The sequence below is a fragment of the Sus scrofa genome, chromosome 17, assembly GCF_054392235.1.
Source record: "Sus scrofa isolate SSC_HxYL_T2T_F1_AM1 chromosome 17, Sscrofa_HxYL_maternal_Yorkshire_Landrace_v2.0, whole genome shotgun sequence".
NCBI classification, from domain to species: Eukaryota; Metazoa; Chordata; class Mammalia; order Artiodactyla; family Suidae; genus Sus; species Sus scrofa.
In genome coordinates this window covers 38513780-38527611 of record NC_139399.1, presented here as the reverse complement: position 1 = coordinate 38527611, position 13832 = coordinate 38513780, and the positions used below count along the sequence as shown (strand labels likewise).

The 13832-nt window shown below is 43.6% G+C and overlaps 1 protein-coding gene across 1 annotated transcript; it reads left to right on the top strand.

The window, feature by feature from the left end:
- The first annotated feature begins 25 nt into the window (after window positions 1-25).
- On the top strand, window positions 26-11077 carry NANP (N-acetylneuraminic acid phosphatase). Its single transcript, XM_003134309.5, has 2 exons — window positions 26-145; window positions 7719-11077. Exons 1-2 carry the CDS (start codon window positions 56-58, stop codon window positions 8373-8375), a joined length of 747 nt encoding a protein of 248 aa, XP_003134357.1. The 5' UTR covers window positions 26-55; the 3' UTR covers window positions 8376-11077.
- Window positions 11078-13832: the final 2755 nt, after the last annotated feature.

Genomic DNA, 13832 nt, shown 5'->3' with positions numbered 1-13832 from the left:
TGGCGCACGCGCGGGCAGCAACGGCGAGTTGGCTGGTCGTGCGGGCGGCAGCGCCATGGGGCTGAGACGGGTGCGGGCGGTCTTCTTTGACTTGGACAACACGCTCATCGACACGGCCGGTGCGAGTCGGAAGGGCATGTTGGAGGTAACGTTCCTGCGCCCGCTCCCCTCGAGCTCGACGCCACAGCCCCTCGCGCTCTTGGGCCCCCGGCCCGCTGCCTTGTACACTGTGCTAAGTCCGTACCGAGGCGGCTCGTGCCGGGGGGCCTCCTAGTCTCCGCACGCGGCGGCAGTAGCCGCCGCCCCCGCCCGATTGGAGCAGGCAGGCTATTCCTGGACTGCGAGGTTGCGCGCCTAGAGCGCTCCCTGCACAGGCACCGGAAGGGTGTCGCTGAATTGCCACGAGGGCAGAGGAGCCCCGCGCCCCAGGAGTGACAGCGGAAGGGTGGTCTCCCACCGCGTGGTCTTCGCTGGGCCTTTGAGCCTGGACTTAATTGACTCTAGAGCGTTTTCCCCGCGGCAACACTCATGTGGTGTCCCAGCTGCTGTAGGTTTCAGAGGTAACACTCAGCGCTAGTCCTGCTGCGCGGGATATGGCCTCCTTTCTGTACCTGCTTATGCACTTTCAGACCTTTCTCATGCTTTTCAAAAACCTAAGCAGGGAGCTCCCATTGTGGTTCAGCGGTAATGAACCCTACTAGTATCCATGAGGATGCGGATTGGATCCCTGGCCTCATTCAGTGGGTTAAGAATCTGGTGTTGCTGTTCTGATCCAGATGCTGCTCGGATCTGGTCTGGCCTGGCTGTGGCCTAGGCTGGTAGCCGTTCGACCCCTAGCCTGGGAACTTCCATATGTTGCAGGTGCGGCCCTAAAAAAAAAAAAGACCCTAAGCCCCCTCTATTTTCTTTCTTATGCTTTCAGCTTTAAAGAGAAAACTAGAATTATCATACCTGCAAAACCCACTTTGGAACTTAATCTTTTCAACTCTCTTCATGCCTCGTTAGTTAGGTTGTCTCTCCCAAGCTGCTTCTTGGTACATGGGATGCATTCCACTCTGTTTTCAGATCTGTCCAGTATATATGTGTGTGTGTGTGTGTGTATATATATGTATGTGTGTATATATATGTGTGTGTGTATATATATATGTGTGTGTATATATATATATGTATATATATATATATATTTTTTAGGACTGCACCCGCAGCATATGAAAGTTCCCAGGCTAGGGGTCGAAAAGGAGCTACAGCTGCCGGCCTACACCACAGCCACAGCAACATCAGATCCCAGCCACCACAGCTCACAGCAATGCTGGATCCTTAACCTACTGAGTGAGGCCAGGGATTGAACCCATGTCCTTCTGGATGCTAGTTGGGCTCATTACTGCTGAGCCACAACGGGAACTTCCAGATCTGTCCAATACTTTAAAAAGAACACATTGGAGTTCCCGTTGTGGCGCAGTGGAAACAAATCTGACTAGGAACCATGAGGTTGTGGGTTTGATCCCTGGCCTCGCTCAGTAGGTTAAGGATCTGGTGTTGCCATGAACTGTGCTGTAGGTCTCAGACGAGGCTGGGGTCTCAGGTCCTTTGTTGCTGTGGTTGTGGCATAGGCTGGCAGCTGTAGCTCTGATTAGACCCCTAGCCTGGGAACCTCCACATGCTGCGGGTTTGGCCCTAAAAAACAAAAAATAAAAGAATAAAACCAAAAAGAACACTTCCCTTGGACTTTTCTTTCTCCACAAGATATTAACTTGACAGCCATGTTTTTCAAGAGAAATCTATACCATTATCTCCATGTTTCTACTTCCTGTTTGTTCCCAGATGCACTGCAGTGTGTCTTTTGTATTTGCCACCAGAATGAAATAGACTCAGCATCATTAGGCACCTCCCACATTGCCAGAATCCTGGACTAAGACAGGTGTTTTTTTTTTTCTTTTTTTGCTGCCCCTATGGCATGTGGAAGTTCCCAAGCCAGGGAGGGATCAAATCCAAGCCAGAACTACAATCTACACCACAGGCTATAGCAACTTGGATCCTTAACCCACTGCACTGGGCCAAGAATGGAACCTGTGCCTCCACAGAGACAAAGCAGATCACTAACCCACTGAGCCACAGCGGGAAATCAGTGCACATGCATCTGTCCCTTCCATCTTCACACTTTTGGTCTTGACCTCAAGGGTACCACCCTCTACTATGTTTGCCTCCACTATCTAGCTGGAGACCATACATATTTACCTGTGTGTTCTTGGCAGTCCAAGTCCAGTGTGTTATAATTAAATTCTTATTTTACTTCAGTTCTTGTTATAGGCCAGGAGTTTAGGCTTTAAAAATCAGACATTTGAGTTTGAATCTCTGCTCTCCCAATACCTAGCTGGAAGTGCCTGAACAAGTTACTTAACCACTCTGAGCTCAAACCTTCCTTGTAAAATTTGAATAGTGACATTAGTTCTCAAATACCCTAATACAAGAGTTCCCGTCGTGGCGCAGTGGTTAACGAATCCGACTAGGAACCATGAGGTTGCGGGTTCGGTCCCTGCCCTTGCTCAGTGGGTTAACGATCTGGCGTTGCCGTGAGCTGTGGTGTAGGTTGCAGACGCGGCTCGGATCCCGCGTTGCTGTGGCTCTGGCGTAGGCCGGTGGCTACAGCTCCGATTCAACCCCTAGCCTGGGAACCTCCATATGCCACGGAAGCCGCCCAAGAAATAGCAACAACAACAACAACAACAACAAAAAAAAAACAACAACAAAAAAGTCAAATACCCTAATACAATGCATGGGAAGTACACAGAATCCAGTGTTCCAGAATTGTACCACTGTCCACTCTGTCACTCAGTCTGTCCCCTCCTGACATCCCCTCTTCCCTTGTCTTAGTTAAAGCTGGATTTGTCTCTCATGTAGACTGTTGCTGTGGTCTTGTTTCCAGGCTTGCAATGTCCAATTCATCCTCCACATTCCTATCACAGCAAAATTTCTAAAACAAAAGTCTGATTGTATTTCTCCCTGCCCTTTACACCCTCCCTTATACCAACTCTGTATTGTTCATGTATCTTTTAATGTACTAGTCAAAGGATATTACAATTAATTCTTGCAGCTCAGATGCCCACAACTAACTAGCAAGCTTCTTAAGAGGGATCAGACTTTCTTATTTACCCAGTTTGACACATGGTAAATGATGAATGGGTGGATAAAAGTCCAGTTCTCCAGTCTTGTTCTCTTACCATTTCTTTTATAATTAACCTGTGAAATGGGCAGAATTGACTATTCAAGGATTTGAGATCACTTTATCACATAAGAACACAATGTCTGGGGTTCCCTATGAAAGACTGTTGGGAGTGTTGGGACACAGGTTTGATTCCCAGCCTGGCACGGTGGGTTAAGGATCCAGAGTTGCCTGATTCCTGGTCCGGGAACTCCATATGCGTGGGGCAACCAAAAAAAAAAAAGAATACAGTGCCCACAGATGTTGGCCTATTCAAAAATAACATGCCATCTCTCTGAATCATTCTGAATGATTTATGAAAGGAGGAAGAGGGAAAAGTCCTGCCATTGCCTTGGGCTTGGGGAGAAGAAGTCATATACTGACAATATAACAGCTTTATTTTTTTTCTTCTTCCATCCTCTCTCTTTAAAAAAAAATTTTTTTTGGCTGCACCCGTGGCATGTGGGAGTTCCCAGGCCAGGGATCAAACCCGCGCCACAGTTGTGATCTGCTCCTCAGCTGCAACAACTGAGACTTAACCCGCTGCACCACAAGGGAACTCCTAAAAATTTTTTATTTTTATACCTTTTTTTTTTTTTGGTCTTTTGGCTTTGTAGCACCACACCCGCAGCATATGGAGGTTCTCAGGCTAGGGGTCTAATTGGAGCTGTAGCTGCCAGCCTACGCCACAGCCACAGTCACACCAGATCCAAGCCGCGTCTGCGACCCACACCACAGCTCACGGCAACGCCGGATCCTTAGCCCCCTGAGCAAGGCCAGGAATCAAACCCACAACCTCATGGTTCCTAGTCAGATTTGTTTCTGCTGCATTATGCAATTTTTAAAGGTTGCTTTTCATTTACTGTTATTACAAAATACTGGCTATTAGCTTTAATTTTTTTTTAGCTCTTCTAGGGAAGTTATTTCTTTTTACACTCTTCAGGCCTGTCTCTCGGTGTCACTACTCAAGAGGAACCCTTCTACAGAAAATTAGGGTTTCTCAGAGAATAGAGCAAAAAGACTTGCATTTTTGAGTTTACTTTTTAATTTAGTGGGATGACAGTGAACATAATAAATGTGCTTTTATGGAGTTAACTTGTTACTGTAGCACCTTGTGTCTTGCCATCTCATATCTTAATCATGTTAATTAAGTGTTACATGGTTCCCACACTAGCCCTCAAAAAGTCTTTTTAAATCACAGCTAAAGGAGTTCCTGTTGTGGCTCAGTGGTTAATGAACCTGACTAGTACTGATAGTATTAACTTTAATTCTGGGTCCAGAGAGCAGGAGGTAGAGGAATAGAGTTTCCTTTTTGTATGTGTTTGAGATATAACCTTAAGGTTTTTGTTTTTGTTTTTGTCTTTCTGCGGTTTCTTGGGCCGCTCCTGCAGCACATGGAGGTTCCCAGGCTAGGGGTCCAGTCGGAGCTGTAGCCACCGGCCTACACCAGAGCCACAGCAACTCAGGATCCAAGCCACTTCTGCAACCTACACCACAGCTCACGGCAATGCCGGATCCTTAACCCACTGAGCAAGGCCTGGGATCGAACCCACCACCTCATGGTTCCTAGTGGGATTCGTTAACCACTGAGCCACGACAGAACTCCTAACCTTAAGTTTTGAAGTAGATGGAATTTGAGTTTCTATTGTGTCTACAAATTGATCTCACCTATCTCACTATCTTAGGGCTCCTTTCTTCAGGCCTATAGGTAGGTGCCTAGTGGGCTCATTTTACTTAGAATCCTTTTCAGGCCTGCGTTACCCTTATGCACAATGTCATCACACCTCCAAATAAAGATCTTTTTCCTCTACCACCAATTGAATTAAAACTCTGGTTCTCTCAGTGCAGGTGTTAGGAGAGTTTGCACCAAAAATGTATACTGTGTCACCTTAGGTGTTATTTCTGTTTGAACTACTATTAATATGTGAATGACTGATAAACTTTTTTCCCCAAATATGTTAACATTATTAAAATGCCACTTGTTATCCCAAATGAATATATAATTTGTGTAACAAAATGGCAAGGTTAATTCAGGGAGTTTAATGGGAAGCAATTTTGCAACTTAGGAGCAATATGCCATGCCTTCATAAGACTCTCCCCTTTAAGGTAAGCTAAACTGCCGTTTTCAGATCCCAAGAATGTGTTTGGGAGTTCCTGTGTGGTGCAGTGGTTAACGAATCCAACTAGGAACCATGAGGTTGCGGTTTCGATCCCTGACCTTGCTCAGTGGGTCAATGATCCGGCATTGCCGTGAGCTATGGTGTAGGTTGCAGACGCGGCTCGGATCCCTCGTTGCTGTGGCTCTGGTGTAGGCCGGTGGCCACAGCTCCAATTCGACCCCTATCCTGGGAATCTCCATATGCCGAGGGAACGGCCCTAGAAAAGGCAAAAAGACAAAAAAAAAGAAAAAATGTGTTTAACAAATTGCCAGTTGCAGTTTCCAGGAGATTGGATCTTTATTGGGAGTTCTCATTTATTGTGAGCCAGCTCCTACTTAAGCAGGAGTACTATGGAATCTTGGCAGCCTTGTCTTTTTATTGTGTAGCAGTAGTGTTGCTAAAACTTTGGTGTAACCTTCGGTCATAGCCCAGGAGTAATTCAGTTGACATTGCTAGAAAAGATGGTGATGTAACTATGGAGATTGAAAGGGCTTGATTTGTTCATTGAAATTTAACTTTACAAAGCACAAAATTTCAATGTTTTGCCTTCAGTTAAAATCCTTAGGGCAGTTGTATTTTTCTTGGACTAGTAAGACTTTTCTTAACTATTACATTTTGTGATTAGCACAGATAGCCTAAAAAACACTCCCTTTACCTCTGGTGTGATTCTTATTCGAGGGAAGAATGTGTCTGTTCAGCTCTTTCCCCTTTTCAGTAGATGAATTGAGTATCTGGTGTGAGTAGCAGATCATTTATTCCCTGTAGAGTTTAAGCCAACACAGTTTAACTTGTTTGACTGCTTTGCTTCAGCAGTAGTCACTTTTTAGCCTGAGCTATGTGCATTGCACTCATCCTCAAAAGATCTAAAATTGCCCTGGCATGATTGGCTTTCCCCAGATGTCCCCAGGACAGGGGCTTGAAGTACAGGTAGTTCACCCAATCCCAAGTACTGTCTTTAGTATGGTTCCTTCTGTCTAGAATGATTTTTTCTCCTCCCATCTCTACCTTCTGGGCTTGGTAACTCCTTGGTTTAAATGTCCCTTCCTCTGCCCTCTTTACATTTTATTTCCAGTTGTTCATGTGACTGTCAAGGCACTCAGCCCAGCATTTGTGGTGGTGATTTCCCCCACCAGCTAATGTCTTGAGGACAAGCAGTCCAAAGCAAGCATGTGGCCTGTGGGAATAGGCAAGTGTGGGCTTAAATCTCACCTGGGGCAAGTTATTTATCCGTTCTGAACTTACATTCCCTCATCTCAAAAAGAAAACTCCCTTGCAGAGTTACAGAAAAGATGAATAATAATGATGTGGGAGTTCCCATCGTGGCTCAGTAGGTTAAAAACCCGAAGCTGTCTCTCTGAGCATGCAAGTTTGATCCCTGGCCTTTCTTAGTGGGTTCTTGCAAGCTGTATTGTAGGCTGCAGCTGCAGCTCCAGTTTAACCCCTGGCCGGGGAACTTCCATATGCTGCAGGTGTGTCCCATTTAAAAAAAAAAAAAAAGGAAAGAGATAATGATGTGAGCATTGGGCCTAATGCTTGCCACATTAGTGTCTTAGTAAATGTTAGAGAAGTCCAAATGGATAAGAACCCAATATAATAAGAAGCCAAGATAAATAGCTATGGAAAACAAGAGGATTATGTTAAGGGATTCAGAACCAGTGTGACAAAGAGGGAGGCTCAGAACTACTTGAAGTTTTTATCTGGAAAACCTAAGTTTGGAAGAAGCACTGTTATTAAACTGCTGAAATTACAAAACATGCTTGATTCCATTAGAGCTACACATACTTCATTTATTTATTTACTTATTTATTTTTCAGCCAAGGCATGCAGAAGTTCCTGGGCCAGGGATCAATTCGTGCCACAGCAGTGACAATGCCAGATCCTTAACCTGCTAGGCCACCAGGGAACTCCTACATACACGTTTTTAAAAATACAGAATTGGGAGTTCCTGTTGTGACACAGCAGAAACTATTGTGACTATTAGCCATGAAGACACGGGTTCTATCCCTCGCCTCGCTCAGTGGGTTAAGGATCTGGCATTGCCATGAGCTGTGGTGTAGGTCGCAGATGCAGCTGGGATCCTGAATTGCTGTGGCTGTGGTGTAGGCCAGCAGCTACAGTTCCAATTCGACCCCTAGCCTGGGAACCTCCATATGCCATGGGTGCGGCCCTAAAAAGATTTTTAAAAAATAATAAGACCTATTCCCACCAGAAATGGTGTGGTAATAGAGCTTCCTTAAGACCAGAAGGGTGGAGTTTGAATCTCTCTCTGCTATGGGTTTATAGGATCACAGCTTCTCAGGGCATTAAAGAGTATTAAAGACGGGGGAAGTGTGTTGATGGAGTTATTTTCCTTTACCTAGGTGATAAAACTCTTACAATCAAAATACCATTATAAAGAAGAGGCTGAAATCATCTGTGACAAAGTTCAAGTTAAACTCAGCAAGGAATGTTTTCATCCTTCGAACACATGCATTACTGACCTAAGGACTTCACACTGGGAAGAAGCAATCCAGGAAACAAAAGGTGGTGTAGCCAATAGGAAATTGGCTGAAGAATGTTATTTCTTGTGGAAATCTACACGTTTACAGCATATGACGCTAGCGGAAGACATCAAAGCCATGCTCACTGAACTTCGGAAGGAGGTCCGCCTACTTTTATTAACAAACGGAGAAAGACAGACCCAGAGGGAGAAGATTGAGGCTTGTGCCTGTCAGTCCTATTTTGATGCTATCGTTGTAGGTGGTGAGCAGAAAGAAGAGAAACCGGCACCTTCCATATTTTATTACTCCTGTGATCTCCTGGGAGTACAGCCCGGGGACTGTGTGATGGTTGGTGACACACTAGAAACCGATATACAAGGAGGCCTCAATGCAGGACTGAAAGCAACAGTCTGGATAAATAAAAATGGAATGGTGCCATTGAAGTCATCCCCCGTGCCACACTATATAGTTTCCTCTGTCCTAGAGTTACCTGCTCTCCTACAGAGTATAGACTGCAAAGTCGGCGTGTCAGCTTAAAGCACAGAAAAGGGGCATGCTTACAAATTTTAGGGTCAAATTACAGGGTGTGAACTAAGAAAAGTTAAGGCATTCTGTATACTGTGACCCAGTACTAGGAATAATTATACTTGTCATTTAATGACCAACCGACCATTGACTGGTATTTATATCTAAAAACCCAGAATACATTAATGCAAGTTCCTTTTAGTATTGTGATCCAGAAAACTTGGGGAAGTGTATGTGTTAATCTATGGCTAGAGGTTTTTTTAAAAAATATATTTTATTAATCTTTTAGCATCTTGGATCCATGAAGATACCAAGGGGCTATCTCATACATGGATGCACAATATAGTTTTTATGTTTTGGCTTAAACATATATATTTTTTGGAGTTCTCTTAAGGCTCAGTGGGTTAAGGATCCTGTATTGTCACTTCAGTGTTGCAGGTTTGATCTCTAGCCTGGGAACTCTGCATACCACAGGTGCAGCCAAAGAAGAAAAAAATAGCTATTTTTAAAAAATAGATATCCTAAAATATATATAATAGAGATTTATTAGAGCAGTTGGATCTGGTTAATATGAAGTAAATACCAAGTCACATGCAAATCAAGGCATTTCATAGTGAAATAATTTTCATGGCATTCCCTTCATGGCTCAGCGATTAACAAACCCAACTAGGATCCATGAGGTTTCAAGTTCAATCCCTGGTCTCGCTCAGTGGGTTAAGGATCTCACCATGAGTGTGGTGTAGGTCGCAGACTCAGCTCAGATTCCCCGCTGCTGTGGCTGTGGTGTGGGCCAGCAGCTGTGGCTCCAATTGGACCCCTAGCCTAGGAACTTCCATATGCCACAGGTGTGGCCCTAAAAAGCAAAAAAAAAAAAAAAAGATTTTTTTTTCATATTTTCTGTTTTAAAATAGTGCACCAGGAGTTCCTGTTGTTGCTCAGAGATAATGAGCCCGACTAGTATTCGTGAGGACTCGAGTTCGATCCTTGGCCTTGCTCAATGGGTTAAGGATCAGGTGTTGCCATAAGCTGTGGTGTACATCGCAGAGAGGCTCGGATCCCAAGTTGCTGTGGCTGTGGTGTAGGAGGGCAGCTCCACTTAGACCCCTAGCCTTCGAGTTTTCGTATGCCGTGGGTGCAGATCTAGAAAGACAAAAAAGGACCAAAATAAATAACTAAAACCACGCACCATATTTTTGCCTATTTTGAATGTATATTTCTCTAATGAACCTAGTTTTTCTGCATTACCTTTTAGGGGTGGTAATTTTCCTATGGCGTGTATATGACCAATAAATTCCTCCAGTAAAAAAAGTTGTTAAAATCAGCATATGGTGCTCCTTTTCCATTACATTTTCACATCTTTCCAGACTGAGTTTACAGATTCTGTTAGTCTTTACCTCTTATGGAAGTACTTTTTTTTTTCCTTCATTTTTTAAGTTTTATTCAAGTATAGTTGATTTACAGTGTTGTGATAATTTATGGAAGTATTTTTATTCTCTTTTCCAAAATATGCAATGGGTTTGAGAGGCTAGTCTGTCTTGCTGTGGATGAGCACGAGCCACATGGCACCAGAAGTCATTTTCCTTTTGTGGCCACATCAGAGAGGAATTGCCTAATCATACTGCCCCCATCTTTTGTCTACTGACTGAATAATTTCACCCATATGATGAACACTAATAGAAAATTAGGTTTTGCTCTGAAGCATTTCCAGAGTGCCAATTTAATAACCTGACTAGCTTTTTAGTATAACCATCTGCCTTAAATATGTTTTTTCAAATGTTTCGAACTACATCATTATTTCACAAATTTCAATATCAACTTACTTTGTGCTTACTAATTAATGTCTCTATAGTGAGGCATCTCGCAACTAGAAAATTTTCTCAAGACCATTAGGCTAAAAAGGCTGTCGTAATTTCACCAACCAAACTTAGAGTAAAATGGTTAACAAAAGAAATAACAATTTGGGTTCGGTTTTGGTGGTTTGTTTTTTTTTTTTTTTTAACTTTTCTATAGGAAATTACTAATGTAAAATGTTAAGGTTTTTTGCTGCGATATATAGCTATGGCTCCTTCAACTACTCTACCAAGAACAAGATTCTTTGCCACTGTGCATATATATGCCTGTTGTGCTGACTCTTCATTTTTCGAAATGTAATTATGCACTTGACTGTCGAGGGTGCTGTTGCTCTGAAACTGAATGTTTGAACAGGGAATGTTTGTGTATCGCTTTTCCGGGTATGGTGCCCATGTGACCTCAGTTGTATTTTAGCTCTTTTTAAAATTAAGTTGGAGAGTCTTGACAAAAGCACAGTTGTGTGCATGGATCCTCTGATGTGTGATGCTCAGGGCTTGTCCTTCAACTCTCCTACAGGACAGGTCTCAGCACAGCATGTTCATTATGCTCACTGAGAAGCTTTATTGCTCCAGGATTACAGCAGCAATCTCAGCAAGAAAACACCTAGGATGTTAAGTGAGCAGTTCTTCAGCAAATGTGATCTGGCAGGGAATGAAATTGAGTTTCCTGGTCCTCGGTTTGTGTTCTGGACAGTGCAGTAATGCAATATTACATTCCATTTGCACCCTTCCTTAGGGAAGAACTTTGTGGTTTTCTGCCTTCTGAGTGGAATGTTATAGAAGATATTAAGAAATCTTGGAATAGACATTTTATTAATGTTTTTGATTTAGAATATTTCTTAAAAATTAAAAAATGGTGTAACACTGGTGTTTTGTCCTTTTTTTTTTTTTTTTTTTTTTTCCTCGTAGTAATATACTCACAGAAATCTGTAAATTCTCAGTTGACAGTTTGGGTTGGTTAGGGTTTTTTCGTTTTGTTTTGTTTTGTTTTTTCATTTTTGGCTTCCTGGTGGCATATGGAGTTTCTGAGCCAGGCATCAGATCTGAGCCACAGTTGCAGCATATAACTCAGCTGCAGCAACACTGGATCCTTTAACCTGCTGTGCCTGGCTAGGGATCAGATCTGCATTCTGGCACTGCAGAGACGCCACTGCCAATCCTGCTGTGCCACAAGAGGAACTCCAAAAAGACATTTTATAATGAACAAATTACTTAATATATGTATATTAAATAGTTTTATATATTTAACAAAAAAGATTTTCTTCATTCCATCTGTTTTTAAAAGTGGTAATATATTTTTTCATCTTTTTTACGTTTAATGATTTATTTTTTCCATTATAGTTGGTTTACAGTGTTCTGTTAGTTTCTACTATACAGCAAAGTGACCTAATTACACATATATATACCTTCTTTTTCTCACATTGGCCTCCATCATGTTCCATCATAAGTGACTAGGTAGTAGTTCCCTGTGCTCTGCAGCAGGATCTCATTGCTTATCCACTCCAAATTCAATAGTTTACATCTATTAACCTCAGGCTCTCAGACCATCACTCTCCCTTCCCCTCTCCCTAGGCAACTACAAGTCTGTTCTCGAAGTCCATGAGTTTCTTTTTTGTGGGAAGTTTCATTTTTGCTGTATATTGCTGCAAATGGCATTATTTTGATTTTTTTATGGCTGAGTAATATTCCATTGTGTATATATACCACATCTTCTTAATCCATTCATCTGTAAATGGACATTTAGTTTGTTTCTATGTCTTTGCTATTGTGAATAGTGCTGCAGTGAACATACAGGTGCATGTATCTTTTTCAGGAAAAGTTGACCCAGCCAATTAAGGACCCAGTGTTGTCTGTAGGTTGGATCCCTGGCCTCCCAGTGGGTCAAGGATCCAGTGTTGCTGCAAGCTGCAGCATAACTCACAGTGTTGCCATGACTGTGGTGCAGGCCTCAGCTTCAGCTTCAACTCAACCCCTGGCTGAGAAACTTTCATGTGCCGAGGGTGCAACTGTGAAAAAAGGCCCAGGGGTTCCCTTGTGATGCAGTGGCTTAAGAATGTGGCACTGTCAGTGCTGTGGTGCAGAACTGATCCCCTGGCTTGAGAACTTGTGCATGCCACAAGTGTGGCCAAAAAAAATTTTTTTTTAATTTTTGGATAATCCACAGTGGAGTTCCCTTTGTGGCTCAGCAGGTTAAGAATCCAGATCATATCCAAGAGGATGCACATTCAATCCATGTCCTCGCTCAGTGGATTAAGGATCCAGTGTTGCTGTGGCTGTGACATAGGCCTGCAGCAGCAGCTCTGATTTGACCCCTAGCTTGGGAACTTCCATGTGCCGTGGGTGCAGCCATAAAAAGGAAAAAAAAAATCTGTGGACTCCACTATATCCTCCAGCTTGCTCTAATCTGTTTATTTGGCTGTTCATATTAGAGGCTTTCCTTAAATGTCCAGTAAAATTTGTTTTATTTCTCTGTTTTTGTTTGTTTTTCATTTTTGGCCACCCCGCCCCTCTATATATGGAGCTCCCAGGCCAGTGATCAGGTCCAAGCCAGTCTCAACCTAAGCCACAGCGCAGCAATGCCAGATCTTTAAACCACTTTGATCCCCGGAGGGGATCAAACCCCTGTACCAGGGCTCCCAAGGTGCTGATTCCATTGCACCACAGCGGGAGCTCCCAGTGAATCTTGTTTATCACAAGGAAGAGAAAAAGGATGAAAATGCTGACTGGAAGCTCTGCATGAGTGGACAGAAGCTCTGCACAATTGGATGGGACTTGTAAACTCAGGTTCGTTTTCTTTAGGGTGTCTGGGTAGGCAGTTCCTGGAAGAACCCCTGGGGTCAGTGTCCTAGGGTCTTTCCTCTTGGTCTTTGGAACATCTTTTACCCCATCCTCCTTAATTCAGCAACCTCTTCTACAAGACTCAGGTATCTGGTGGTGTCAGTACCTGAATCTGGGAGGAATCTGCTGTGCATCTCATGGTTTCTCAGCTCTTCCCACTGCTGCTCCAGACTCAGTTTCTTTTGTTTTGTTTTTTGGTTGGTTTGTGGGTTTTGGCTGTGCCTACAGCATGTGAAATTTCCTGGGCCAGGAATGGAACCCACGCCACAGCTGTAACCAGAGCCACAACAGTGATAACGGGATCTTCAACCCGTTCACCTCCAGGGAACTCCTAGACTCAGCTTTCTTTCCCTTCCCTTCCCCTTCTCCTCTCCTCCCTTCCCTTCCCTTTCCTCCTCTCCTTTTCCTCCCCTCACTTCCCTTCTCTTCCCCACCACAGCTGTAACCAGAGACACATCAGTGACACTGTGAGAGCTTTAATCCACAGACCTCCAGGGAACTCCTAGACTCAGCTTTCTTCCCTCCATTTCCTTCCCTTCTTCCCCATATGGATAGGGGTCGAATCAGAGCTACAGTTGCTGGCCTACACCATAGCCACAGAAACGCATGATCCCAGGCGCATCTTCGACCTATGCTGCAGCTTGCAGCAAGGCCAGATCCTTAACCCACTGGGTGAGGTCAGGGACTGAACCTACATCCTCACAGACACTATGTTCTTAACCTGCTGAGCCACAATGCGAACTCCTAGACTCAGCTTTCTTAAGTCTACTAAATCCTTTGC

Bases quoted from the DNA above. Each gene is read 5' to 3' on its own strand.
- NANP (XM_003134309.5), top strand. From the start codon at position 56: ATGGGGCTGAGACGGGTGCGGGCGGTCTTCTTTGACTTGGACAACACG. The intron at 146-7,718 runs GTAACGTTCCTG...TCCTTTACCTAG, and splicing joins GTCGGAAGGGCATGTTGGAG to GTGATAAAACTCTTACAATC.